Below are 26203 nucleotides of genomic sequence, written 5' to 3' on the forward strand. Positions count from 1 at the left end.
GTAACCCCTTGCTTGAGCCAGCAACCTTGGGTCCAAGCTGGTGAGCTTTGTTCAAACCAGATGAGCCCGCGCTCAAGCTGGCGACCTCGGGGTCTCGAACTAGGGTCTTCCACATCCCAGTCTGACGCTCTATCCACTGTGCCACCGCCTGGTTAGGCTGGTTTTAATTTTTATTTCCCACATAACTTATAAAGTTGAGTCTCTTTTTTCATGATCATTGACCTCATAAAACTCCTCTCTGTGAAGTGACTATTCAAACATTCAAACATTTTGCCCATTCAAAAAAATATTGACAGTGTCTTTGTGGTTTTTTTGGTTCTTTATATAAGGTAGATATATATCCTTCCAGAATATATTCATTGTGATCATTTCTCCCACTCTTTACCTTACTTTTTGATTATCTTTTTTTTAAGTGAGAGGAGGGGAGATAGAGAGACAGATTCCCGCATGCGCCCCAACCAGTATCCACCTGCTATTCCCATCTGGGACCTCAAACCAACCAAGCTGTCCTCAACTCAAACCAATGGAGCCACTGGCTTCAGGAGCGAAGAGAGAGAGAGAACGGGGAGAGGGATAAAGGGGAGACAACCAGATGGTTGCTTCCCTGTGAGTCATGACTGGGAATCGAACCCAGAACATCCATATGCCGGGCGAATATTCTATCCATGAGCCAACTGGCCAGGGCCACCTTTTGATGATTTGAAATGGTATCATTTGATGAATAGATAGGAGCTTAAATTAATTTAACTAAAGACTTATTTGATAATCTCTTATAATTAGTGCTGTCTGCGGAGTTTAAGGTCATAAAGATTTTCTCTTATGTCTCAAACGAGAGGCTTTATAGTTTTATTTTGTACAGGACGGGGGAAATTGGAAGAGACAGAGCTTAGGAATGTCGATCCTCCTGTTCAGAAAGAGGTGGGTAATGGCTCACACACTGAACAGAAAGCGTCTGGCTCACTCAGATGAGGCCGGAGGGTCTTGTTCTGCAACCTGGCAGCTTGTCCCTGCTTCAGACTGGAATGAAACAGAGCTTATAGTCGGGTGGTACAGAGCCTATCCCAGAGAGAGCTGGAGTGGTGTCAATGTCCTTCAGATCAACCAGAGGCTTCAGGGTAAAATGCTGTAAAATGTGGGTCAGTATTAAAAACAGCTCCATGCGGGCTAGGCCTTCTCCAACACAAGCTCTTTTTCCTAAAAATGACACGGAAATTACATATTAATTTAATTCTATTTCTGAGTTAACACACAGAGAGGCTGAAAAAATATGGAAATAAGAAATAAATATATAAGTATATTAATAAAAGACTAATTAACTTATGGCTTCTCTTATCTACAGCGGAACCTGATTTCCTTCATTCTCTCAGCACCTACCTCTGTGTGCGTGCTGCAAGAAAGATTCTATTCTGTGCTCCCACATTGGATTTGCTTTCCTGAGGCTTGTCAGTGACATCTTTCCATGCACACACACACAGGCTGACCTACCCAACTGGCATGAGGCACACACTGTACTTTTCAATGGACAGTTCCAAGGCTCAGTAACAGCTTTGTTTCTCTTCATCGGTATTCTAAAGGATAATCTTAATCTTGTCATGTCCCTGCTTTAAAAAATTTCAAGAGCTTGCCCTTGCCAAGTATAAAAAGAAACATCAAAAATTAGCCACAGCATTACTATCCACTAATCCTCAAACAGACTGGCAATTTCAGATGTTGTCTCAAATTCAGCGGTCCCTCCACATGGAATAGTCTTCCCCTCTACTCTGCCTGCTGACACTCTCTACACTTTACTAGATCCTGTTCAGATGTCATTTACTCTATGCAAACTTCTGTGACGTGCTCAGGGTATGTAACTCATTCCCCCATCTGTTCCCACAGCCCTCATTAATGTTCTAACACAGCACATGTCACATGAAGTTCTAATAATTCATCTGTCTCACTGATTGGAATATAAGCTCTTCAGGTAAGGCCTTTCATCTTGAAATGATGCCTACAGTGTCAGACAAAAGCGAGTCTGCAAACCCAGTGATATGAATAGAAACCTTGAGCAGGCTCATTACACAGAAAGAAAGATCAGGCCTTTTACTCTCTCTTCTTCCCTCTGTTTCTCCTTTGGAGTGTGCTGAATATTCTCTGGGTCTCCTTCCTTTCAGGTCCATTCTGTGTGTGTCTGTCTTTGGCGCTTACTCTCTGCTCAAGAAGCTGATTCCTATGACTCGCATAAACCCAGAAGTTGGTTCCTTCTGAGTTCTGAATAAATTCAGAGGATTAGATATTGAAATGGCCAGAGTATTTAATCCTCACTCCCACCCTGTCGGACCACAGTTTAGACAGTGGCTCTATTCCTCTGCCTCTAAACACATCACCTGTTGAGGGGTCCCATCTCTCTTTGCTAAAGATCTACTTGGGTTCCAGTAATAGCCACCTTCCCTCGTTCCTTTCAACCTAGGATGGTGATGTTTTTCCCCTGCTGGTGTCAGCCCCTGAGTGCTTTAGCACACTTCATTACCTCCCTTAATCTTCCCACTCTCCAAAAAACTATCTTTGCATTAAACATTTGTGTGTGTGTGTGTGTGTGTGTGTGTGTGTGAGACAGAGACAGACAGAGGGACAGACATGAAGAGAGAGAGATAAGAAGCATCAATTCTTCATTACAGCTCCTTAATTGTTCATTGAATACTTTCTCATATGTGCCTTGACCGGGGGTGGGGGGGGCTACAGCAGAGCGAGTGACACTTGCTCAAGCCAGTGACCATGGGGTCATGTCTATGACCCCTAGATCAAGCCAAAAACCTCACGCTCAAGCTGGTGAGTACGCTCAAACCGGCGACCTCAGGATTTCAAATCCGGGTCCTCTGCATCCCAGTCCGAAGCTCTATTCACTGCACTACTGCATGGTCAGGCTCATTAAACTTTTGTTAGTTGACTTTTCTGAGTGTGCCACCTATTTCTTTCCAGGACCCTCACAAATTAAAGGAAAGCACTGAAATAAAACTTCCTGCAAGAAAATTTCTCTTACCTTCTAAAGACTCTATCCTCTGCCCTGGTAACACAGAGGACAAGAGTTAGGAACTTCTGACCCTGGCTAGTAGCTCATTCTGTTAGAGTGTCATCTGAAACACCAAGGTTGAAGGTTCAATCCCCAGCCAGGGCACATACAGAAAGTGATCAATGAATATACAACTAAGTGGAACAGAAAATGAATGCTTCTCTCTCTCTCTCTCTTTCTCCCCCTTTCTCTGTCTGTCTCGCTAAAACAAAACAATACAAAGATAAAAAGTCAGAAGCTTCTGTTTGGTTCCCACAACAGTCCCTTGAAGACCATTTGTCTCTCTGGGGTCTCATTGCCAGTTAATGTCGGGGACTGAAATATCAACAGGGTTTTTAGAGTTATTTCTGGGGGGACCGAGGTGTGAGGAACTGGCTGCTGCCCAAGCCCCCACCTCGCTTGCAAAAAGCTAAGCCCTTCCCCACACCTCCATGTTAGCTGTGATGTTCGTCCTTCCCTGCATTTTCCCTGAAGGAAAGACTGGCTTCTTTGTGCATGTTAAGTATTGGTAGTGGTTTTTTGCCCTTGGTAGAATTCTTGAGTTGCCTTGGAAACTGTAATCAGAAAAGTTATTGATTTCCTAATGGCCCATTTTACCCTATAATAAAGAAAGATGTGGTTTCTGGAGGCGACCGTTTTCTCTGCTAGGACAGTATTTTCTGCTAGCAGTAATTGCAAAGCCCTCCCAAACCCATCTTTTATATTCTTTAATTCTTTAAGTCTATTTTCTTAATTCCGCACCGTTCCTGCTTGGGACCTGAATATACTCGTTGCAGCTAGCCCGCGGCATGTTAATTTGCCGTCCTCTCTTTCAGATAGGGGATCTGTTCCTTATTGACACTTTATCCTTGGATCTGAGCATGAGTCTGCTGCATATGGCCTCCTCAGGGAAGTGTACTGAATGAACTGACTCTAGGAGGAGATTTTGCAATGTCAGTGGTGAATTATGGGACAGAACTCATTGAGCAGCCTCCAATTCAATGAGAAATAACCTGGACTTTGGGAGTGGTGTCTCTGTCCTCATGCAAATGACAATTTGTCCAGTCCTGTGTAGCCTCCATGCAAAGCCCTGCCTCATCTCTTTGGCCTCTGATGTGCAAATAGAAATGAAACTTGCTTACCTGCTGAAAAAGGCATGAAGTAGTCACTCCTCTTAAAGTTGCCTCTTCCATCTAAGAAGTGTCTGGGGTCAAACTGGTCTGGGTTAGGAAACTCTTTGTTATTGTGCAGGATAGAAGTCAGAGATGTGAATATGGATGTGCCCTGATATAAAGAGAAACAGACAAACTGGATTAAAGAATGTTATAGAGGTCCTGGCTCGTTGGCTCACTGGTAGAGCATCTGAATGGCTGGTGTCCTGGGTTTGATTTTGGTTCAGGGCACACAGAAGAAGCAACCATTTGCTTCTCCACCCCTTCCCCTCTCACTTCTCTCTCTCTCTCTCTCTCTCTCTCTCTTTTTTTCCCCTTCTACAGACATGGCTCAATTAAAAATGGCCTCAGATGTGTAGAACATCGCCCCCTAGTGAGCATGCCTGGTGGATCACTGGCAGGCGCATCCCAGGCAGGTGCATTCAGGATTCTGTCTCTGCCTCCTTTCCTCTCATGAAATGGAAAAAAAAAAGAATGTTATGGAGTTTTTTAAAAAGTCCCTGCATCAAATCCTTTTGTTTTATACATCAAGTGATTGAGGTATTAAAAGGAGAATTTATTTATTTCATGTCACAGAAGGAATTAGTGACCAAGCCTAATAGGTCTTAAACCATATAAGCCAGTCCAAGGCACTGTTCATGGACCCCAAGGCCATTGTCTTTAGTTTGTAGTCTGATATCAGCACTTCTTTTTTAGAAAACTAAGGAAACTCTCTGGAGTGCACTGTCTTTAATTGTACTATTGTCAAAAAGTGCTGATGTGGAAGAGCGGCAAGATGGCGATGGAGTAGGCAGACATACCAACTTCCACTTCCCAGAACCAAAGTGAATTACAACTTAATTTTAAGAACCTTCATCTCGAGAAACCAACTTTGAACTAAACTAAGAGGACTCTTTAACCAAGGAACACCGAAGAAGCCACACTGAGATTGCTAGAAAAAGTAGAAATGTGGAGAGGGCTGCTCAGTTCCTGGAAGCAAACAGCGGCGTGGAGAGACTCACATGGCAGGAAGTGAGTTTAGTGGAGAGGTGAGGGTTCTGGGCCCCAGGAACAAAGCCCAGCCTGCAGCCCCAGAGCCTAGAAGAAGCGTATGGACAGTGTTTAGCTGCAAAACAAGTCAGGATACTGTTTGTGAGAAAGAGACAGATTTCTCACACCTAGGATTCTTCTTAAAGGGACCGCACAGAAAACCTCTTTCACAACCACTCACCCGGGTCTCTGGGGGACGGGGAGAGAGGAGAGGACCAGAGTAGCAGGAAGAGAGTGTAATCTAGGAGGCACAGGCAAAACACTTTGAGGAACAGCCACCTTGACCCCTGGGCTGTGTCACTCTCCAAATCTGAAGTGAATATTTCTCCCTGGAACCAGCAATACCAGCAAAGGGAAGCAGGACACCAGCCAAACAGGCTCTTCTGCAGCACTCAGAGCAGAGTTGCTTAGAAGGAGGAAGCCTTAAGAAATACAATATTTACTTCTAGGGTCTGAGCTGCAGAGCCCTCACCCACACTACTTAGGGCTCGCTGGAGGTTAGTGGCAGCAGGATGCATAAGGCACGGTCCCATGGGCTGTGGCAGAAGCTAGGCTGGCCAGAACTCAGGTCCAGCATGAGCTCAGTCTCACATAGCAGGGGCATAAGGGACACAAAAAAAGTGGTCCCACCTGCAATTCCACCCGCAGGGGAAAGATTAAAGCCTGGGAACTGCAAAGACCTGCATCTCAGCACAGGCATACAGCCCCACCTGGCCCACAGGACCGGGGCTTGTGGCCCAACTCATGAGCACAGCTCAGCCTGTGGGATCAGGATGAAAGCCCACAAATATGTGGAGACCCATGGCTGAGCAAAGGTGCTCACCCCTGCCTGCATTGAAAGGCTTGTGGCCCTGGGTGTGGTATGTAGCCCCACTCACAACAGGTGGGCGAAGGCAAAGGCTTGTAGACCAGGGCATGTGAACACAGCCCCTCCCGTGGAGGTGAGGTAGAAACTGCAGCAATAGCCACAGCCAGCAGGCGCAAGCAAAGCCCATACTCGAACATCCAAGGCAGCGGCAGAGGTGGTGAAGGGCCTGCAGACACACCACACCCAGGGAATGACAAAATAAGAAGGCAGAGAAATTCAACTGAATTGAATCAAGAGAAACCCCCAGAAAAGGACTTGAATGAGTCAGATATAACCAAATTACCAGATGCAGAGTTTTAAATTATGATTGTTAATATGCTCAAAGATCTTAGAACAACAATAGATTGTAATAATGAACAACTAAATAAAGAGATAGCAAGTATAAAAAAAGACATTGAAATAAAAAAGGAATTAGTAAGAAATGACAAATGCAACATCAGAAATAAAGACCACAATGAAGGGAATTAAAAGTAGGGTGGATGAAGCTGAGGATCGAATCAGTGAGTTAGAGCACATGATAACGGAGCAGGGAAGCAGAGCAGCAAAAATAAAACAGACTAAAAACTCTGAGGAAACTCTAAGAGAGCTCTGTGACAACATGAAGAGAAATAACATCTGCAACATACGGGTTCCTGAAGAAGAGAAAGAACAAGGGATAGAAACTTTGTTCAATCAAATCATAGCTGAAAACTTCCCTAAATTGATGCAGTGAAAAGTCACACAAGTTTAAGAAGCACAGAGAATTCCATTAAAGAGAAACGCAAAAAAATCTACACCAACACACATCATAATTAAAATACCAAAGCTAAGTGATAAAGAGAAAATATTAAAAGCTGCTAGAAAAAAAAGGTTATTATTCAAAAAAGAAGCCCCCACTAGGATGACATTCAACTTCTCAACAGAAACACTTGAGGTCAGAAGGGAATGGCAATAAATATTCAAAGTAATGCAGAACAAGAGCACACAATCAAGGCTACTTTGTCCAGCAAGGCTCTCATTTCAAATTGAGGGAGAAATAAAAAACTTCCCAGACCAAAAAAAAAAATACCTCAAGGAATTCATTACAACAAAATGAATGTTTCAAGAAATGTTAAGGAGCCTGCTGTAAACAGATTAAAGGGGGAAAAGAATATGGCAAAAGAGGAATACAGCTTTAAAGAATAAAGTGGCAATAAACAACTACATATCAATAAGAACCTGAAATGTAAATTAATTAAATGATCCAATCAAAAGACATAGGGTAGCTTCATGGATAAGAAAACAGAACCCATACATAAGCTGTCTACAAGAGACACACCTCAAAACAAAAGATGCACATAGACTGAAAGTAAAAAGGTGGAAAAAATATATCAGGGAAATGTAAATGAAAATAAAGCTGGGGTAGCAATACTAATATGAGACAAAAATGGACTTTAAAACAAAGGCTAGGAGTGACTTCAGAGAAATGGCACCGTAAGGAGCGATACTGATAAATCTCCCCCAAAATTCAACAAGATCTTCAACCAGAGACAGAAAAATCTATCCTTGGAGCCTCCAGCAGTTCCACACTAAACGCAAAGGTATGATCGAGTGAAAAATTGACTAAATATATAATCAACCCGAAGGAAATAAGACGGAGGAAGAAACACTCCACCTCCCTCACTAACCTAAATAAAGGGCTGCTTTCACTGGGAATTGAGAGTATAGGAACTGAAGCAGGCATAGGGTGTGAATAATACCAGGCTGCAACACAAACGTCCGAACCAGGCTGTGGCATGGACATTCAAGCCGCGGTAAAACTGTGCTTGTGGCAACCCAGTCAACACAAGCTAATGCTCGCGCCAAATCCAGACAAAGAAAAACAAGTGGGGCAGCCATCCGCCCCGATCTACTGGTCGGTGAGCGCAGATAGTGTGTGTAAGATTCCTCCTAGAGTCCCAAGAGTGGGCGCCCATGTTACCAAACAGAGGGGCAGTCAGAGGCCATTGTGTGGGCCAAAACCAGAGTCTTGGGGTCACCCCTGAGCCCTGAAAAAGTTGCACGTGGGGAGTGAGCGGGAATGAAATTCCCAACGCTGGAACTTCTCCCGGCGGGTAGGGCGCATCACCCAGGGCAAGAGGCAGCCGGCCCGATATCCTGGTTAGCGAGCATGTATAGCAGGCAAGAGATTCCCCTGGGAGTGGGTGCCCATGTTCCCAGACAGAGGGGCAGAGTCAGAGGCCTTTGCGTGGGCTGTGACCGGAGTCTCAGTGTCACCCCTGCACCCTGAAGAGTGACTCGTGAAAGCGAGATTCCCTACGCTTGAACTTCTCCAAGTGGGTGGGGCACCTCACCCAGCCATACAAGCTAACAGACCCATGAAGGATTAGCTTAACCCACAGTCTGCTTGCCTCCCAACTGACCTATGCGACCCTAACTGACAAAATCTCTTTCAGGTCAGTGATCTAAGACAAGAGAGGAAGCTATTTTTTAGTACCTCTTGCTATGCTATGCACATAGGGGTGGGGGCAACCTCTGATTGGCAGAGCTTGCATACTCAGGGCTATATGTTAAAAAGGGGGAGGTTGGCAGCTTGTAAGTCCTCCTGCTTTGCAAACAGTGACTAGGGCATCTTCTACCCAGCCAAAAGAGGTTACAAAGTACCAAAAGCCTGGGGAAAGGAGTCCTACAGAGTGCTGAGGCATTCGGGACATGCCTAGAGGCACATAGAAAGGCATCTTGAAAACAATTGGCTCCCAGTCCCGCCTGATTATGCTAGCAGCTCTGACTGATTGAGCCTTACCCAGAGCCCTGTGCTGAGTGGGAATAGAGTGGGGATTTGCCAGCTCTTTGAGCCTCTTACTACCCAGGCAGAGGCAGCAGCAACCCCATAGCTGGATCATCAGGCTGCTAATTCAGGAAGGAAAGACTAGGAGAAAGGCTCCGGGAAAACGGACTCTCTCATTGTCGGAGCCTGCAAATGCTAATGAGCCTTGACTGCCAACGAGACCGAAGCCCAATATATGACATTACCTTAGAGACTTATCAACTGCAAACCTCTACTTTAAATGTGCCACAGGGGCAGAACCCAGGGTACAGAGTCACTGACCAGGAAGAGGGAGAGAAAAGAAAAAGCAAGAAGATAACCTTTCAAAATCAAGAATAATCCACAGACTTTATAATCTATCCCATTTTATTATATTTGTTCATTTGTTTCTCTTATTTTCTTGTCTTGATTATTTTCTTCCTTATCCAATTTGGTCGTTTAATTCTCTGCCGGTCTTACTGTCTCCTCTCCTTGAACTACACTACCCATAAGTGTTACATCTCTCATTATCTTTCCTTTCCTCTTCCTTTCTCTCTATTAAGGTTGCACTCTCTCTCTCTCCCTTTGTTCTTTTTTCTTTTTTCGTCTTTTTGCATTTTCCTCTTTCTTTTTTTCTCCCTCTATATTAGTTTCTTCTTTTCTCCTTTACTTTTCCTCTCATTCAATCCTCAATCATGAACAAATTATTTTATTTGGGACTCAAATTTTTCTTTGTGGCACTTTGGGGTTTTTTTACTTTGCTTTTTTAACTCACTAGCAGTGCTCCCAACCCTGGCTCTCCATTTTATCTAGTTTTTGCTCCACTAAATACAATAGTAATTTTTAATTTTTTTCCATTTTTCCGGTTTCCCTCTTATTCCTCTCATTATATCTCTTAGTTAACCATCACCTAAAAGCAAATCATTTTATTCTTGACGCAAATTTTTTCCTTTTTTGCATTTTATGGGTCCATACCCCCTTTCTTTGCCCCTTTATCACTTCTCCCCAATTCAGGCCCTCCATTATAGGTAGTTTTTGTTCTATTTAGCACAATATAATTAACAGTTCACCACAAGATATTCTCAAGAAGGAGAGGAGAGGAGAGGAGTGGAAAAAAATAATTATTATTTTTATTTTTTTAACTTTTTATTTCTTATTAATTCTCATTAGTACTATCAACAAAACCGCCCTCAGATGCCATTAAGGAAAAAGAAATTGAATCTCATGGATACAAAAGACAGAGATGTAGCATAGACAGATGAAGAAAAATCTATGGAGAAAAATTTAATATATTGGAAACCTTGGAGCTAAATGACAGAGAATTTAAAACAGAAATCCTAAAAATACTCAGATATACAAGAAAACACAGAGAGGCAATTTAGGGAGCTCAGAAAACAACTCAATGAACACAAAGAATATATTTCCAAGGAAATTGAAACTATAAAAACAAATCAAACAGAGATGAAAAACTCAATTCACAAGCTGAAAAACTAGGTAACAAGCTTAGCTAATAGAACAGTCCAGATAGAAGAGAAGATTAGTGAGATAGAAGACAAGCAACTTGAGGCACAACAGAGAGAAGAAGAAAGAGACTCAAAAATTTAAAAAAATGAGATAGTCCTAAAGGAATTATCTGACTCCATCAAAAAGAATAACATAAGAATAATAGATATATCAGAGGGAGAAGAGAAAGAAAATGGAATGGAGAACATATTCAAACAAATAATAGATGAGAACTTCCCAAGCCTGTGGAAAGAACTAAAGCCTCAAATTCAATAAGCAAACAGAACACCAAGTTTTCTTAACCCTAACAAACCTACTCCAAGGCACATCATAATGAAATTGGCACAAACCAATGGCAAAGAAAAAATTCTCAAGGCAGCCAGCAAAAAGAAGAATATAACATATAAAGGAAGGCCCATTACATTATCATTGGATTTCTCAACAGAAACTCTACAAGCTAGAAGAGAGTGGACCCCAATATTTAAAGTCCTGAAAGAGAGGAACTTTCAGCCAAGAATACTATACCCATCAAAGTTATCCTTCAAATATGAAGGAGAAATAAAAACATTCACAGTTACAGAAAAGATGAGGGAATTTACATCAGAAAACCCCCACTCCAGGAATTACTAAAATGGGTTTTCCAACCAGATACAAAGAAAAAACAAAACAAAACCACATGTAAAAGCTCCACCAAGAACACAATAAAACCAAATTTAAACTGTGACAATAAAAACAAACAAAAAAGTGGGGGGGAGAGGATGGAAATTAATAGTAGCAAAGGACGATGGAGTACAGAAGTACTCACAAGATAGTGCATTGCAATGAACAGGGTAGGAACCCTTTTCATTACTTAATGGTAACCACCCATGAATAAACGACCACAGAAACACATGATTTAAAAAAGATAGCAACAGAGGAAAAAAGTATGGAATACAACCAAACAAAAAAAAGGATAGAAAAACAAAAGAGAAGAATCAAACAAGACAAAAATATGAATGAAAGCAATGTATGAAATGGCAATAGGGAACCCACAAGTGTCAATAATTACACTAAATGTAAACAAATTAAACTCAACAATAAAAAGGCACAGAGTAGCAGAATGTATTTAAAAAGAAAATCGAACTGTATGCTGCCTACAAGAAACACATCTGTGGAAACTAAACAACATACTTTTAAAAAATGAATGGGTCAAAGAAGAAATAAGTGCAGAGATCAAAAGATTTATACAGACTAATGAAAATGACAATACGACATATCAGAATCTATGGGATGCAGCAAAAGCAGTGATAAGAGGGAAGTTCATATCACTTCAGGCATATATGAACAAACAAGAGAGAGCCCAAGTGAACCACTTAACTTCCCACCTTAAGGAACTAGAAAAAGAAGAACAAAGACAACCCAAAAGCAGCCGAAGAAAGGAGATAATAAAAATCAGAGCAGAAATAAATGAATTAGAGAACAGAAAAACTATAGAAAAAATTAATAGAACAAGGAGCTGGTTCTTTGAAAAGATCAATAAAATTGACAAACCCTTGGCAAGACTTACCAAGGAAAAAAGAGAAAGAACTCATATAAACAAAATCCAAAATGAAAGAGGAGAAATCACCACGGACACCGTAGATATACAAAGAATTATTGTAGAATACTATGAAAAACTTTATGCCACTAAATTCAACAACCTAGAAGAAATGGATAAATTCCTAGAACAATACAACCTTCCTAGACTGAGTCAAGAAGAAGCAGAAAGCCTAAACAGACCTATCAGTAGAGAAGAAATAGAAAAAAACCATTAAAAACCTCCCCCAAAATAAAAGTCCAGGCCCTGACGGCTATACCAGCGAATTTTATCAAACATTCAAAGAAGACTTGGTTCCTATTCTACTCAAAGTCTTCCAAAAAATTGAAGAAGAAGCAATACTTCCAAACACATTTTATGAGGCCAACATAACCCTCATACCAAAACCAGGCAAGGATGGCACAAAAAAAGAAAACTACAGACCAATATCTCTAATGAATACAGATGCTAAAATACTAAACAAAATACTAGCAAATCGAATACAACAACATATTAAAAAAATAATACATCATGATCAAGTGGGATTCATCCCAGAATCTCAAGGATGGTTCAACATACGTAAAACGGTTAACGTAATACACCATATCAACAAAACAAAGAACAAAAACCACATGATCTTATCAATAGATGCAGAAAAGGCTTTCGATAAAATACAACACAATTTTATGTTTAAGACTCTCAACAAAATGGGTATAGAAGGAAAATATCTCAACATGATAAAGGCCATATATGATAAACCATCAGCTAACATCATATTAAATGGCACTAAACTGAAGGCTTTCCCCCTTAAATCAGGAACAAGACAGGGTTGTCCACTCTCTCCATTCTTATTTAATGTGGTACTAGAGGTTCTCGCCACAGCAATCAGACAAGACAAAGAAATAAAAGGCATCCATATCGGAAAAGAAGAAGTAAAGGTATCACTTTTTGCAGATGATATGATCCTATACATCGAAAACCCCAAAGAATCCACAAAAAGACTACTAGAAACAATAAGCCAATACAGTAAGGTCGCAGGATACAAAATTAACATTCAGAAGTCAATAGCCTTTCTATATGCCAACAATGAAACAACTGAGAAGGAACTCAAAAGAATAATCCCCTTCACAATTGCAAAAAAAAAATAAAATACTCAGGAATAAACATAACAAAGAATGTAAAGGACTTATATAATGAAAACTATAAACCATTGTTAAGGGAAATTGAAAAAGATATAATAAGATGGAAGAATATACCTTGTTCTTGGCTAGGAAGAATAAATATAATCAAGATGGCTATATTACCCAAAGCAATATACAAATTTAATGCAATTCCCATCAAACTTCCAATGACGTTTTTTAAAGAAATAGAGCAAAAAATCATCAGATTTATATGGAACTATAAAAAACCCCGAATAGCCAAAGCAATCCTAAAGAAAAAGAATGAAGCTGGGGGCATTACAATACCTGACTTCAAACTCTATTATAGGGCCACGACAATCAAAACAGCATGGTATTGGCAGAAAAATAGACACTCAGACCAATGGAACAGAATAGAAAGTCCAGAAATAAAACCACATATATATAGTCAAATAATTTTTGATAAAGGGGCCAACAACACACAATGGAGAAAAGAAAGCCTCTTCAATAAATGGTGCTGGGAAAACTGGAAAGCCACATGCAAAAGAATGAAACTGGACTACAGTTTGTCCCCCTGTACTAAAATTAACTCAAAATGGATCAAAGATCTAAACATAAGACCTGAAACAATAAAGTACATAGAAGAAGACATAGGTACTCAACTCATGGACCTGGGTTTTAAAGAGCATTTTATGAATTTGACTCCAATGGCAAGAGAAGTGAAGGCAAAAATTAATGAATGGGACTACATCAGACTAAGAAGTTTTTGCTCAGCAAGAGAAACTGATAACAAAATAAACAGAAAGCCAACTAAATGGGAAATGATATTTTCAAACAACAGCTCAGATAAGGGCCTAATATCCAAAATATACAAAGAACTCATAAAACTCAACAACAAACAAACAAACAATCCCATAAAAAAATGGGAAGAGGATATGAACAGACACTTCTCCCAGGAAGAAATACAAATGGCCAACAGATATATGAAAAGATGCTCATCTTCTTTAGCTATTAGAGAAATGCAAATCAAAACAGCAATGAGATACCACCTCACACCTGTTCGATTAGCTATTATTAGCAAGACAGGTAATAGCAAATGTTGGAGAGGCTGTGGAGAAAAAGGAACCCTCATACACTGTTGGTGGGAATGTAAAGTAGTACAACCATTATGGAAGAAAGTATGGTGGTTCCTCAAAAAACTGAAAATAGAACTACCTTATGACCCAGCAATCCCTCTACTGGGTATATACCCCAAAAACTCAGAAACATTGATACGTAAAGACACATGCAGCCCCATGTTTATTGCAGCATTGTTCACAGTGGCCAGGACATGGAAACAACCAAAAAGCCCGTCAATAGATGACTGGATAAAGAAGATGTGGCACATATACACTATGGAATACTACTCAGCCATAAGAAATGATGACATCGGAACAATTACAGCAAAATGGTGGGATCTAGATAACATGATACGAAGCGAAATAAGTAAATCAGAAAAAACCAGGAACTGCATTATTCCATACGTAGGTGGGACATAAAAGTGAAACTAAGAGACATTGATAAGAGTGTGGTGGTTACGGGGGGGAGGGGGGAATGGGAGAGGGAAAGGGGGAGGGGGAGGGGCACAAAGAAAACAAGATAGAAGGTGACAGAGGACAATCTGACTTTGGGTGACGGGTATGCATCATAATTGAACGACAAGATACCCTGGTCTTGTTATCTTTGAATATATGTATCCTGATTTATTGATGTCACCCCATTAAAAAAATAAAATTATTTAAAGAAACACATCTAAGCAACAAGGATAAAAACAAATTCAAAGTGAAAAGCTGGAAAACAATACTCCAAGCAAATAACATTCAAAAAAAGCAGGTATAGCAATATTCATATCTGATAATGCTGACTACAAGACAGCAAAAGTACTCAGAGACAAAAATGGTCATTTCATAATGATTAAGGGGATGCTGAATCAAGAAGACATAACAATTCTTAATATATATGCACCAAACCAAGAGCACCAAAATATACAAGACAGCTACTTATTGACCTTAAAACACAAACTGACAAAAATACAATATACTTGGAGACTTCAATACACCGCTGATGGCTCAAGATCCAAACAGAGAATCAATAAAGATATATTGGCCTGTTTATAAAGTAGTGTCAGCAGACTAGAAGGAAAGGAATGCAGTCAGAGGGTGAGGTGCCTAAGTTTTGAACGTGCAATACCTGTAGAAAGTGAAGCAGACTGTAATTCCACTGCAGTGACAGTCGGAATCTGATTCCTAAGGAAAAGTGGAGATGAAATATCTCTCACCTTCGGAATAAAGTATCCTCTGAAGTTAATGTCCCGGGTCACCTCATGGGGCAGATTGGTGGGAACAAGGTCACTGTATCTCTGGATCTCGTGCACCATGGCGTCCGTGTAGGGCATGCGGCTCCTGTCCTGCATGCAGGGGCTCCGGTTTCTGCCAACCACACGGTCGATCTCTTCCTGGACTTTAGCTGGCACGGCAGGAATCAGAATGTATGTGAAATGGAACACTCTTGTGAAATGACCGTCTTAATTTTGGTTACATTGTGCTGGGAGATGGGGAGAAAGGAAAACGACATTTCGCTACCTCCATAAGGGAGAAAAAGAAACAGATTTTCAGTTTCTTGGGCTAATTTGAGTCTCATTAGAGACTTAAATATATGTGCATGTAAAACACAACTGTACCATGAAATTCACTTCTCAACTTTGATTCTCTATTTTGTGTATTTTTGTTTAATGGACTAGGGGGCCTGGGATCCTGAAGGATCACTACAAACCATGTAGTTTAACCTCTTAACAAAAACTATGCAGTTTTTGTTTTATTAAATGTGTAACTTCCAAGGGAGTAAGAGCTTCCCAGTACAGTAAGTGCTTAATAAATAGAGTAATTAAATGAGATGTTTAGTAGACTCAGCACAGAGGAACAAGAAGTTAACATTTATTTAGCATGGAAAATTTGATAGGCATGCTACACTATTTAGTGTATTTCTTTATAATTTCTCAAAATAGTTTTATGTGTTCGATATTAGTTTGTGTATCTTAAAAATGAGAAAAGAGGTCCAGAAAAGTAAATATACTTCTTAAGGACATCCAGGTATTATGTGGTTTTTCTCATTCCCAAACCCACCATCTTTGAACTTAAATAAGATTATTGTAAGTAATTTGTGTTAGTGAATTATATTTTTCCTTTACCTACAAAATATATCATGTTAATAGCTTAAGTAGGACTATTCATTAGTTAAAAACAAATGCTTATTAACTTTGCCTTTGTGGAAAAGACTCTGTGAATGTTAGGAAGTATTATCATCTCCTTAGACAGAAGATGGCGTCATACGGGGAAAGGTAGTCATGAGTCGGAGGTCACACAGCTATGTGCTAGTAGAGCAGAACCTGCAACCACTGTTGTTAGAGCCTATAACCCACTTTCTCCACTACTGGGTGGCTACTGTGGACATATGGGGTGTATCTACCACGTGAAGAACATGTCTTTTAATGGAGCATCTGAAAAATATGTGGTTTAATAGTTATAAGGAACAAAGAGTTAGGAATTTTAGAGAAGTTTTAGATTTTGCCTTCTCAGTTTGAGAGATGAGTTTTGCCTAGAAGAGAGTGGTTATATGCAATGGTTAGGAGCTGCTTATAAAATCCTATGCTTAACCAAATGTCACAGTGAAAGATAATGATGGCAAGAAAGAAAAGAGAAAACATAAATGGATATGATGCAAGAAAAAACCCACCTAGAAAATGAAAATGGAAGAGCTGGGGAAATATGACACAAGAAGGGCTTTAAATGTGTGTAGGAAAATGTCCCAAACAATTAACAGTCATAATCGACATAGGTCTTACAAGAGTTTGTGAGTTTATTTGGCTAAAAGACTCTGTGTCACATGAAAGAATAATATTGCCATCATATCCCACAATGTGATGTGTGCAAGCAAAGTGATTCAAGGCTGTGCTTCTAAATCGCACCTTTTGGAAAACAGTTATAATGGAGGACAGGGGACTTTAAACTAAGTAGGAAAATCTTTAAGTAATGAAAAGGGTTCCTACCCTGCTCATTGTAGCGCACTATTTTGTGAATACTTTTGCACTCCATCGTCCTTTGCTACTGTTAATCTCCATCCTCTCCCCCCTTTCTTTTTGTTGTTGTCACAGTTTAAATTTGGTTTTATTGTATTCTTCTTGGAACTTTTACTTGTGGCTTTATTTTTTTTTGTTCTTTGTATCTGATTGGAGAACCCCCTTTTGTAATTCCTGGAGTGGGGGTTTTCTGATGATAAATTCCCTCATCTTTTCTGTATCTGTGAATGTTTTTATTTCTCCTTCATATTTGAAAGATAGCTTTGATGGGTACAGTATTCGTGGCTGAAAGTTCCTCTCTTTCAGGACTTTAAATATTGGGGTCCACTCTCTTCTAGCTTGTAGAGTTTCTGCTGAGAAATCTGATGATAATCTAATGGGCCTTCCTTTATATGTTGTATTCTTCTTTTCCCTGGCTGCCTTGAGAATTTTTTCTTTGTCGTTGGTTTGTGCCAATTTCATTATGATGTGCCTTGGAGTAGGTTTGTTAGGGGTAAGAAAACTCGGAGTTCTGTTTGCTTCATGAATTTGAGGCTTTAGTTCTTTCCACAGGCTTGGGAAGTTCTCATCTCTTATTTGTTTGAGTATGTTCTCCATTCCATTTTCTCTCTCTTCTCCCTCTGATATACCTATTATTCTTATGTTATTCTTTCTGATGGAGTCAGATAATTCTTGTAGGGCTATCTCATTTTTTTTAATTTTTGAGTCTCTTTCTTCTTCTCTCTGTTGTGCCTCAAGTTGCTTGTCTTCTATTTCACTAATCCTCTCTTCTATCTGGCCTGTTCTATTAGTTAAGCTTGTTACCTCGTTTTTCAGCTCGTGAATTGAGTTTTTCATCTCTGTTTGATTTGTTTTTATAGTTTCAATTTCCTTGGAAATATATTCTTTGTGTTCATTGAGTTGTTTTCTGATCTCCCTAAATTGCCTTTCTATGTTTTCTTGTATATCTTGGAGGATTTTTAGGATTTCTATCTTGAATTCTCTGTCATTTAGCTCTAAGGTTTCCAATATATTAAATTTTTTCTCCATAGATTTTTCCTCATCTATCTGTGTTACCTCTCTTTCTTTTGTATCCATGATATTCGATTTTCTCTTCCTTAATGGCATCTGAGGGTGGTTTTGATGATAGTATTAATGAGATTTAATAAAGAACAAAAAGTTAAAAAAATAAAAAATCGAAAAAAGTTGTGTTTTTTTAAAAATTAATAATGAAATAAAGAAAAATAAAATAAAAATTTTAAAAAAGGAAATTATTTCCCCCCTCCTTTTTTCCTCTCCTCTCCTCTCCCCTCTTTCTTGAGAAAATCTTGTGGTGAGCTGTGAATTATATTATATTTAATAGAATAAACAATGCCTGTAATGGAGGACCTGAATTGGGGAAAAGTAATAAAGGGGCAAGTTAAAAAATAAAAATAAAAAATAATAAAATAAAAAGGGGGGGTATGGACCCACAAAAAGCAAATAATGAAAACATTTGAATCAAGAATAAAATGATTTGCGTTTAGGTGTTGGTTGACTAAGAGTTATGATGAGAGGAATAAAAGGGAAACAGGAAAATAGGGGGACAAATTAAAAAATTACTATTGTATTTAGTGGAACAAGAGCTTGATAAAATAGAGAGCCAGGGATGGGAGCACTGCTAGTGAGTTAAAAAGGTGAAGTAAAAAACCCCCAAAATGCCACAAACATAAGTTTGAGTCCCAGATAAGATAATTTGTTCGTTATTGAGGTTTGAATGAGAGGAGACGTAAAGGAGAAAGGAAGAAACTAATATAGAGGGAGAAAATAAAGAGAGAGAGAGAAATAAAAGAGGGAACCACTAAAAGAAGAAAAAAGAAAAAAGAGGAGAGAGAGAGAGAGAGTTAAGGGTTTTGGAGTGCAACCCTCATAGAGAGAAAGGAAGAGGAAAGGAAAGATAATGGGAGATGTAACACTTATGGGTAGTGTAGTTCAAGGAGAGGGGAGAGTAAGACCGGCAGAGAGTTAAATGACCAAATTGAAGGAGGAAAAAAAATTAAAAAATCAAGGATGAACATAAGAGAAACAAACAAACAAATATAATAAAATGGGATAGGTTATAAAGTCTGCGGATTATTCTTGATTTTGAGAGGTTATCTTCTTGCTTTTTCTTTTCTCTCCCTCTTCCTGGTCGGTGACTCTGTACCCCGGGTTCTGCCCCTTTGGCACGCTCAGTTAGAGGTTTGCAGTTAGTAAGTCTCTATGGCGATGTCATGTATTGTGCTTCAGTCTCGTTGGCAGTCGAGGCTCATTAGCATTTATAGGCTCCGACAGTGAGAGAGTCCGTGTTCCTGGAGCCTCTCTCCTACTCTTTCCTTCCTCAATTAGTAGCCTGATAATCCAGCTATGGGGTTGCTGCTGCCTCTGCCTGGATAGTAAGAGGCTCAAAGAGCTGGCAACTCCCCACTCTAGTCCCACTCAGCCCAGGGCTCTGGGTAAGGCTCAGTCAGTCAGAGCCGCTAGCATAATCAGGCGGGGCTTCTGCCCATTCAAAGACCTCTGGCTCTGCCACTCTGTCTGGTAACACGGGCGGGCACCCACTTCTGGGGCGCTTGGAGGAAACTCTCGCTCACTATCTGCGTGCGCAGACCAGGATGTCAGGCCGGAAGTCTCGCCCTCTGAGTGAAACCCCCTGCCCGCACTGAAAAGTTCCAGAGTTGGAATTGGCTCTCGCTCCATCCCCGTGTGCAGCTTTTTCAAGGCGCTGGGGTGGACTGAGACTCCACCCTCGGCCCACACAAAGGCCCCCGACTCTGCCCCTCCGTGGGACAACACGGGCTCCCACTCCTGAGGTGCTGGGAAGAGTCTCCTGCCCACTCTCTGTGCGCACAGACCAGGATGTCAGACCGGAAGTCTTGCCCTCTGAGTGAAACCCCCCACCTGCACTGAAAAGTTCCAGCATTGGAATTAGCTCTCGCTCCCTTCCCATGCGCGGCTCCCTCAGGGCGCTGGGGCAGCCCGAGATTCCGCTTTTTGGCCCACACAAAGGCCCCTGACTCTGCCCTTCTGTGGGATAATTCGAGCCGGCACTGCCGAGGCACTCGGAGGAATCTCTTGCTCACTATCTGCATGCGCAGACCAGGATGTCAGACCGGAAGTCTTGCCCTCTGAGTGAAACCCCTCGCCCGCACTAAAAAGTTCCAGTGTTGGAATTAGTTCTCGCTCCCTCCCCGTGTGCGGCTTCCCCAGGGCGCTGGGGTGGCCCGGAGGCTTTCGGCCCACACAAAGGCCTCTGACTCTGCCTCTCTGTGTGGTATCACGGGCGCACCCTCCCGGAGCTTTGGAAGGAATCTCTCGCCCACTATCTGCGCGCACCAACCAGGAGATCGGGTAAAATGGCTACCCCGCTTGTCTTTCTTTGTCTGGGTTTGGCGCGGGTGTTAGCTGTATTGCCCGGGTTGTCACAGGAACAGTTTTTCCTCGGCTTGGATCTCCGTGCCACAGCCTGGTTCGGCCGTTTGTGCCGCGGCCTGGATCTATTCACCCCCTTTGCCCGCCTTAGTTTCTATATTTTCAGTTTCCAGTGAAAGCCACCCTGTTTAGGTTAGTGAGGAAGGCGGAGCATTTCTTACTCCCTATTTCCTTCAGGGTTTGGTTATATATTTAGCCAATTTTTCGCTCCATCATACCTTTGGGTATATTGCGAAACATCTGGAGGCTCCAAGGATAGGTTTTTCTGTTTCTGGTTGAAGATCTTGTTGAGTTTTGGGAGAGATTTATCAGTATCGCTTCCTACTCCGCCATTACTCTGACCTAAGTAGGAAAATCTGATGCTGATGTTGGAGAAAGAAGCTCATGAGATTTAATTATACTAACACTGTCTGCATGTACCAAAGAGAAAATGATATAACAGTGGAGGAAATAACCTCTTAATATGAACTCAATAAAAAAGAGGAGGTAAAATGGGAAAATTGCATTCGTAAGAGAAATCATGCTTAGGAGGAAAGTTTTGTTTGCCCATTAGAGTATATTTCAAAAGAATTTTTTATTTGTGTTTAACTCTTTGTTTAGAAAGTAAGACTCTCCAGAAGGGAAAGATTATGATTTTCTTGATTGCCTCTTTACATTGCAAATGTATTTAAGCAGAAATATATTTTGTTTGTTTGACAGAGACAGAGAAAGTCAGAGAGAGAGACAGATAGGGACAGACATGAAAGAAGAGAGATGAGAAGCATCAATTCTTCGTTGTGGCATCTTAGTGTCAATTGTTGGCTTGTTTCTTGATTGTACTCTCATAAATACCTTGACAGGGGGGCGCTACTGCAGAGCCAGTGACCCCTTGCTCAAGCCAGTGACCTTGGGCTTCAAGCCAATGTCCTTTGGGCTCAAGCCAGAAAGCAATGTGTCATGTGTCATGTTTATGATCCCATGCTCAAGTCAGTGACCCCATGCTCAAGCTGGTGAGCCTGCTCTCAAGCCACAACCTTGGTGTTTCGAACCTGGGTCCTCCACATCTTAATCCAACAGTCTATACACTGTGCCACTGCCTGGTGAGGCTGACAAAGATATATTTATTGGGACATGGAAGGTATATCAAATGATATCTTTTTAGATGAAGAGAAAGGCTAATCTTTCCCAGATCCTAAAACGACCCTGTCTACTTCATCTGGTTTGATGCAGATCAAGGATACTCTACCATTACAGGAAGAACAATAACTCTGCCCTTCAAATCTCTGCTGCTATTTACATTTTTTTCTATTCTTGTAGTATAATTTGAATTTAATTTCTCTAATGTTAGGAAGATGAACTAGTAATAGAAAATTATTTTTGAATATTGTCTAGACAGGTGAAGAATGGGATAGTTATCAGTCCTGCCTGCCAATTTTTACCCGAATTTTATCTTGTCTGTAATCATACCTGTGACTTTTGGGTGTTTTAGCAGAAGCAGGAGTCCATATTTCAGGGTGGAGCTTGTTGTCTCTGTTCCTGCAGTAAAAATATCCCACACGGTCTGGATCAAGTTTTCCATGGTAAATACAGACTGTTGACTGTGCTTTTCCTAGTAATGATGCATTAGAATTACTGATAATTAGAAGAATCTTAGAGATACTGTAATGTATCTCAATATAACATTATTATTTGCTTAATTTGCTTATTTGACAAATTAATTCAGACATCAAAAATGTAATAGCTGAAGGTAAAGTTAGATGAGTTTTTAGATGTCTTTCAAACAGTTAAAATAAAATCAGAGTTACAAACTTTCTGTAAGTCCTTTCTGATTCCTACTTTCTCACCCATGAGAGTCAATCAGTTCTTTCAAACATAATTTTTATCAAGTCATCATGACTACTCACTGACAGTATGTGACCTATAGTCTATTTTATCATGTCTAAATTTCTCATTCAGCCTCCAGAACCACCCATCCGCTAACAGCATCACTATTCCCAATGTCACTGGTCATGACACCGACAACAGTTTCTCAGTTACAATCAAGATAACTTCTGAAAATTCCACATACTTGATCATCATTCTCTAGACCCTTTTTGTCATCTATGTTCATCTAAGCTAGCATTTCCTCTAAAACTACCTCATTTGGGAAGATTTCCTAGTAGCTTTCCAAGGTAAACCTTTCTAGGTTCTTATGCATTCCTGAGTTTCCTCACATGTTATATCTTGCTTTCACAGAACTTATTTTATGAAAGATATATGTTGTTTATCATTAATCTTAAATGTGTGTGTACTTGTTTGTGGATGTCTTTAAACCTGTTCCAAATAAAGAACCAGTTTTAACAAAGTAAATATAAAACCTTGTAAGTCATTTTTAGTGAGAATTTGGAACTATCTCAAAACAGTCATTATGGTTTGCAGAAGCAAGAGGCTGTACAAGTAGTTAATACATCCTTAGGAAGATGCATTCATTTTAATATCCCAATTTCACTGTGAAAGATTAAAACTAATCCATGAGTCACATCACCAACAAAGATGAAGTTGAAAATCAGGGTCTTTTATACCTTTTCCATTTGAATCAGGAAGTAGTCAATAAAGTCTCGAGGGTTATTGAGGTCCAGGGATTCCTGGTGTTCTTTTACTTTTTCCAAAATAAATTCTTTCTGCTTAAGAGTGTTTCTAAATAATTCATTATGACATCCAGGGAGATAATGTATTAACTGTGGGAAAGCATTATAGAGCTGAAAGAGTAAAGAATCATTCATTAATTCCCTCAGCAAATTTCCATAGACATATATTATGTGTCAGACACTTTGTTATATGCTGAGCTGCTAAAAATTAATAAGACATGCATCCTGCACTAGGACATACTTGGAATTTGAAAGAAAAGGAACTGTCCTGGCCAGTGGTGGTGTAGGGATAGAAGATCGTCTTGGGATACAGTCGAGGTTGCAGACTTGTGTGTGGGCTCACTAGCTTGAGCACAGGTGACCAGCTTGAGCATGGGATCATCATCATGAATCGATGGTCACTGGCTTGAGCCCAAAGGTCACTGGCTTGAGCCCAGAAGTCTCTAACTTGAAGCCTAAGGTCAATGGCTTAAGCGCAAGGTCGCTAGTTTGAGCAAGTAGTCACTGGTTTGGCTGAAGCCCCCACTCCCGGTCAAGACACATATGAGAAAGCAATCAATGAAAAACTAAAGTGACACAACTATGATTTGATGTTTCTTATCTCTCTCCCTTCCTGTCTCTCTCCATTTCTCTCTCTCTCTCTCTCTCTCTCTCTCTCTCTCTGCTGTCTCTGTATCTTTTTCTCTCTCGTGTGCATGGAAAAAGAAAATAGAAGGAATAGTAAATATGCAGAGTTATAGGACAACAGGACACACAAGTTACAAAGCAGTTTTAAAACCATTTAAATACTTTTCCTCGCCATAATTCTATGAAAGTATTCAGAATCATACCACCTCTTTTCAAAGAAGGATACTGAGGTTGAGAAAGGCTACTCGACCACTCTGTGACACCAGCCTAGTGACAGAGCTAGAACCCAGTGTTCCTCCCAGTTTATCCTACACATATTTCTACAGTCACCTAAAAAGTTTGCACTCATACCCTTGTTTTGTAATGAAGAGACCGAGCATCAGGAAGATTAAGGAATGCTCAAGTTACTCAGCTTATTTTATTCCGGCACTTACACCCTCAAGAATATTCACACTGCCTTATTCATTAGGCCATTCCCAATCCTGGAATTTACTGACTCTTCTTTAGCTAGCTTCTACATGATCTAATACCCTTGGTAGTAGGCATTGGAACAATTTATTTGGCTGGTAGCTTGTATCAAACTAGAAAGAGAACCAAGAAATCTAGATCCTAGGTCTAGTTCATTCTTTGTCTTGGCTGCTTTGGAAAATACGCTTAATATTTGTTGATGATTCAAAGATGAGAAGTTGATTATTTGTTCTCCAGGGTCCTTCCCAGGTAGAACATAACATGAGCTTATTATTCACATAGAATATTAGTTGTTAGTGATTGCGTATTATGGGTTATTAACATTCTCTGACAATGTACTATAGTAAGAAATACATCTTATGCCACCACCCTTTTCACCTATAGATGTAAAAATTAGAAACATTTTTTCTCAGAAAAATATCTTCATATCATTTCATGCACTGTGAGATAATATTTTTCTTTTTATTACCTTTTAATATTTTAAATTTAATTTTTTTCATTTTTTAAAGATTTTATTTACTGATTTTAGAGGGAAGATAGAGAGAGAGAAAGTTAGAAGAAGAAGCAGGAAGCATCAACTCATAGCAGTTGCTTCCCATATGTGCCTTGACCAGACAAGCCATAGGGTTTTGAACTGGTGATCTCAGCATCCCAGGTCAACGTTCTATCTACTGCGCACAACAGGCCAGGCTTAAATTAAATTTTAACACACTGATTTGATTTGATAGCGCACTAATTGGTTACAAATGATAGTTTGAGAAATATCACTTCAACCATTTTGAAATAGGCTAACGCGATTGGTTGGCATGAGCAGTAGAATAGTCAGAACATTATTTCCCATTTAGAGAGAACCTTGACTTTACCTGTATCCAGGTGGTGTTCAATAGTCTGAAATTTTCATCAAAATAATGTATCAAGGTTAGAAATTGCTCATCATTGTACTCAAAACGGTTCTGGAAAATAATGGAGCAGATCACATTGCAGGGAGCACTGCCCATAAGGAAAGAGGGGTCACAGGGAGCCTCTGAAAAGAAAGTAAGTCAAAAGTTAGAGCGCAATTTCCATTTAAATCTTAAGTTGACTGTTTAAAATACTTGAGAAGAGTTGACTCAAAAGATTTTTTAAGTATAGGAACTAGTAGGCATGCCACCATCACTGTAAACTCAACATGCTTAAAATAAAATGTATTGTGTTTCCCCAAGTAAAAATGTCTAATCCAGTCCAATTTATTTATTAATTTCCACCAAGTCTTCCCATGTTTACATCATTCTCCTAATAAGAGCCACAAGGTAATTCACAAGGAGGTCCTTTAAAAACTGCTTTTAAATTTTTATTTGTTTATTTATATTATTGACTACATTTTTTTATGAAAGCAAAAAAGAGAAAGGAAAAGAAAGAGAATGGGGGAGAGATGAGAAGCATCAACTTGTAGTGGCAGCACTTTATTTGTTCATTGATTGCTCTTCATATAAGCCTTGACCAGGGGACTCCAGCTGAGCAGGTGACTCTTTGCTTAAGCCAGCGACCTTGGATTTCAAAGCCAGTGGCCACGGGTCATTCTATGATCCCAGGCTCAAGCTGTCAACCTCGAGGTTTTGAACTTGGGTCCTCAGCGTCTCAGGCTAAAACTCTATCCACTGCACTACCTCCTGGTCAGGCATTGATTATAATCCACTGGGGAACAATTTTTCTTTTTCATTTTCTGTTGCATGAGGTTTTAGAACTGTTTCAATATATTTCTGCATCGCTGATTCCAAATTTGTTTTTTGGAGCATCTCTAGTTTTTACGCAATTTTAATTTTTTTGTTGTTACAGTTAATGGCATGTATTGGTTTTTAAATTGGAGTTAAAGAGCAACGACTCTTGGATTGAACAGAACCACAAGGCAATTAATGTTTTACAAA

General features: G+C 40.1%; 1 protein-coding gene across 1 annotated transcript in view; it reads right to left on the minus strand.

Moving 5' to 3' along the window:
* Nucleotides 1-810: 810 nt before the first annotated feature.
* LOC136311018 (cytochrome P450 2C21-like) overlaps nt 811-26203 on the minus strand; it is a 38252-nt gene continuing 12859 nt past the window's right edge. The window contains exons 4-9 of the mRNA XM_066240168.1: nt 25163-25323; nt 23139-23315; nt 22045-22186; nt 15373-15560; nt 4168-4309; nt 811-1194 (exon numbers count right to left, since the gene is read on the minus strand). Of these exons, the coding sequence (XP_066096265.1) occupies nt 1013-1194; nt 4168-4309; nt 15373-15560; nt 22045-22186; nt 23139-23315; nt 25163-25323 (992 nt within the window). The 3' untranslated portion in view covers nt 811-1012. The remainder of the gene's footprint in view (nt 1195-4167; nt 4310-15372; nt 15561-22044; nt 22187-23138; nt 23316-25162; nt 25324-26203) is intronic.

The sequence above is a fragment of the Saccopteryx bilineata genome, chromosome 7 (assembly GCF_036850765.1).
Source record: "Saccopteryx bilineata isolate mSacBil1 chromosome 7, mSacBil1_pri_phased_curated, whole genome shotgun sequence".
Taxonomy (NCBI): domain Eukaryota; kingdom Metazoa; phylum Chordata; class Mammalia; order Chiroptera; family Emballonuridae; genus Saccopteryx; species Saccopteryx bilineata.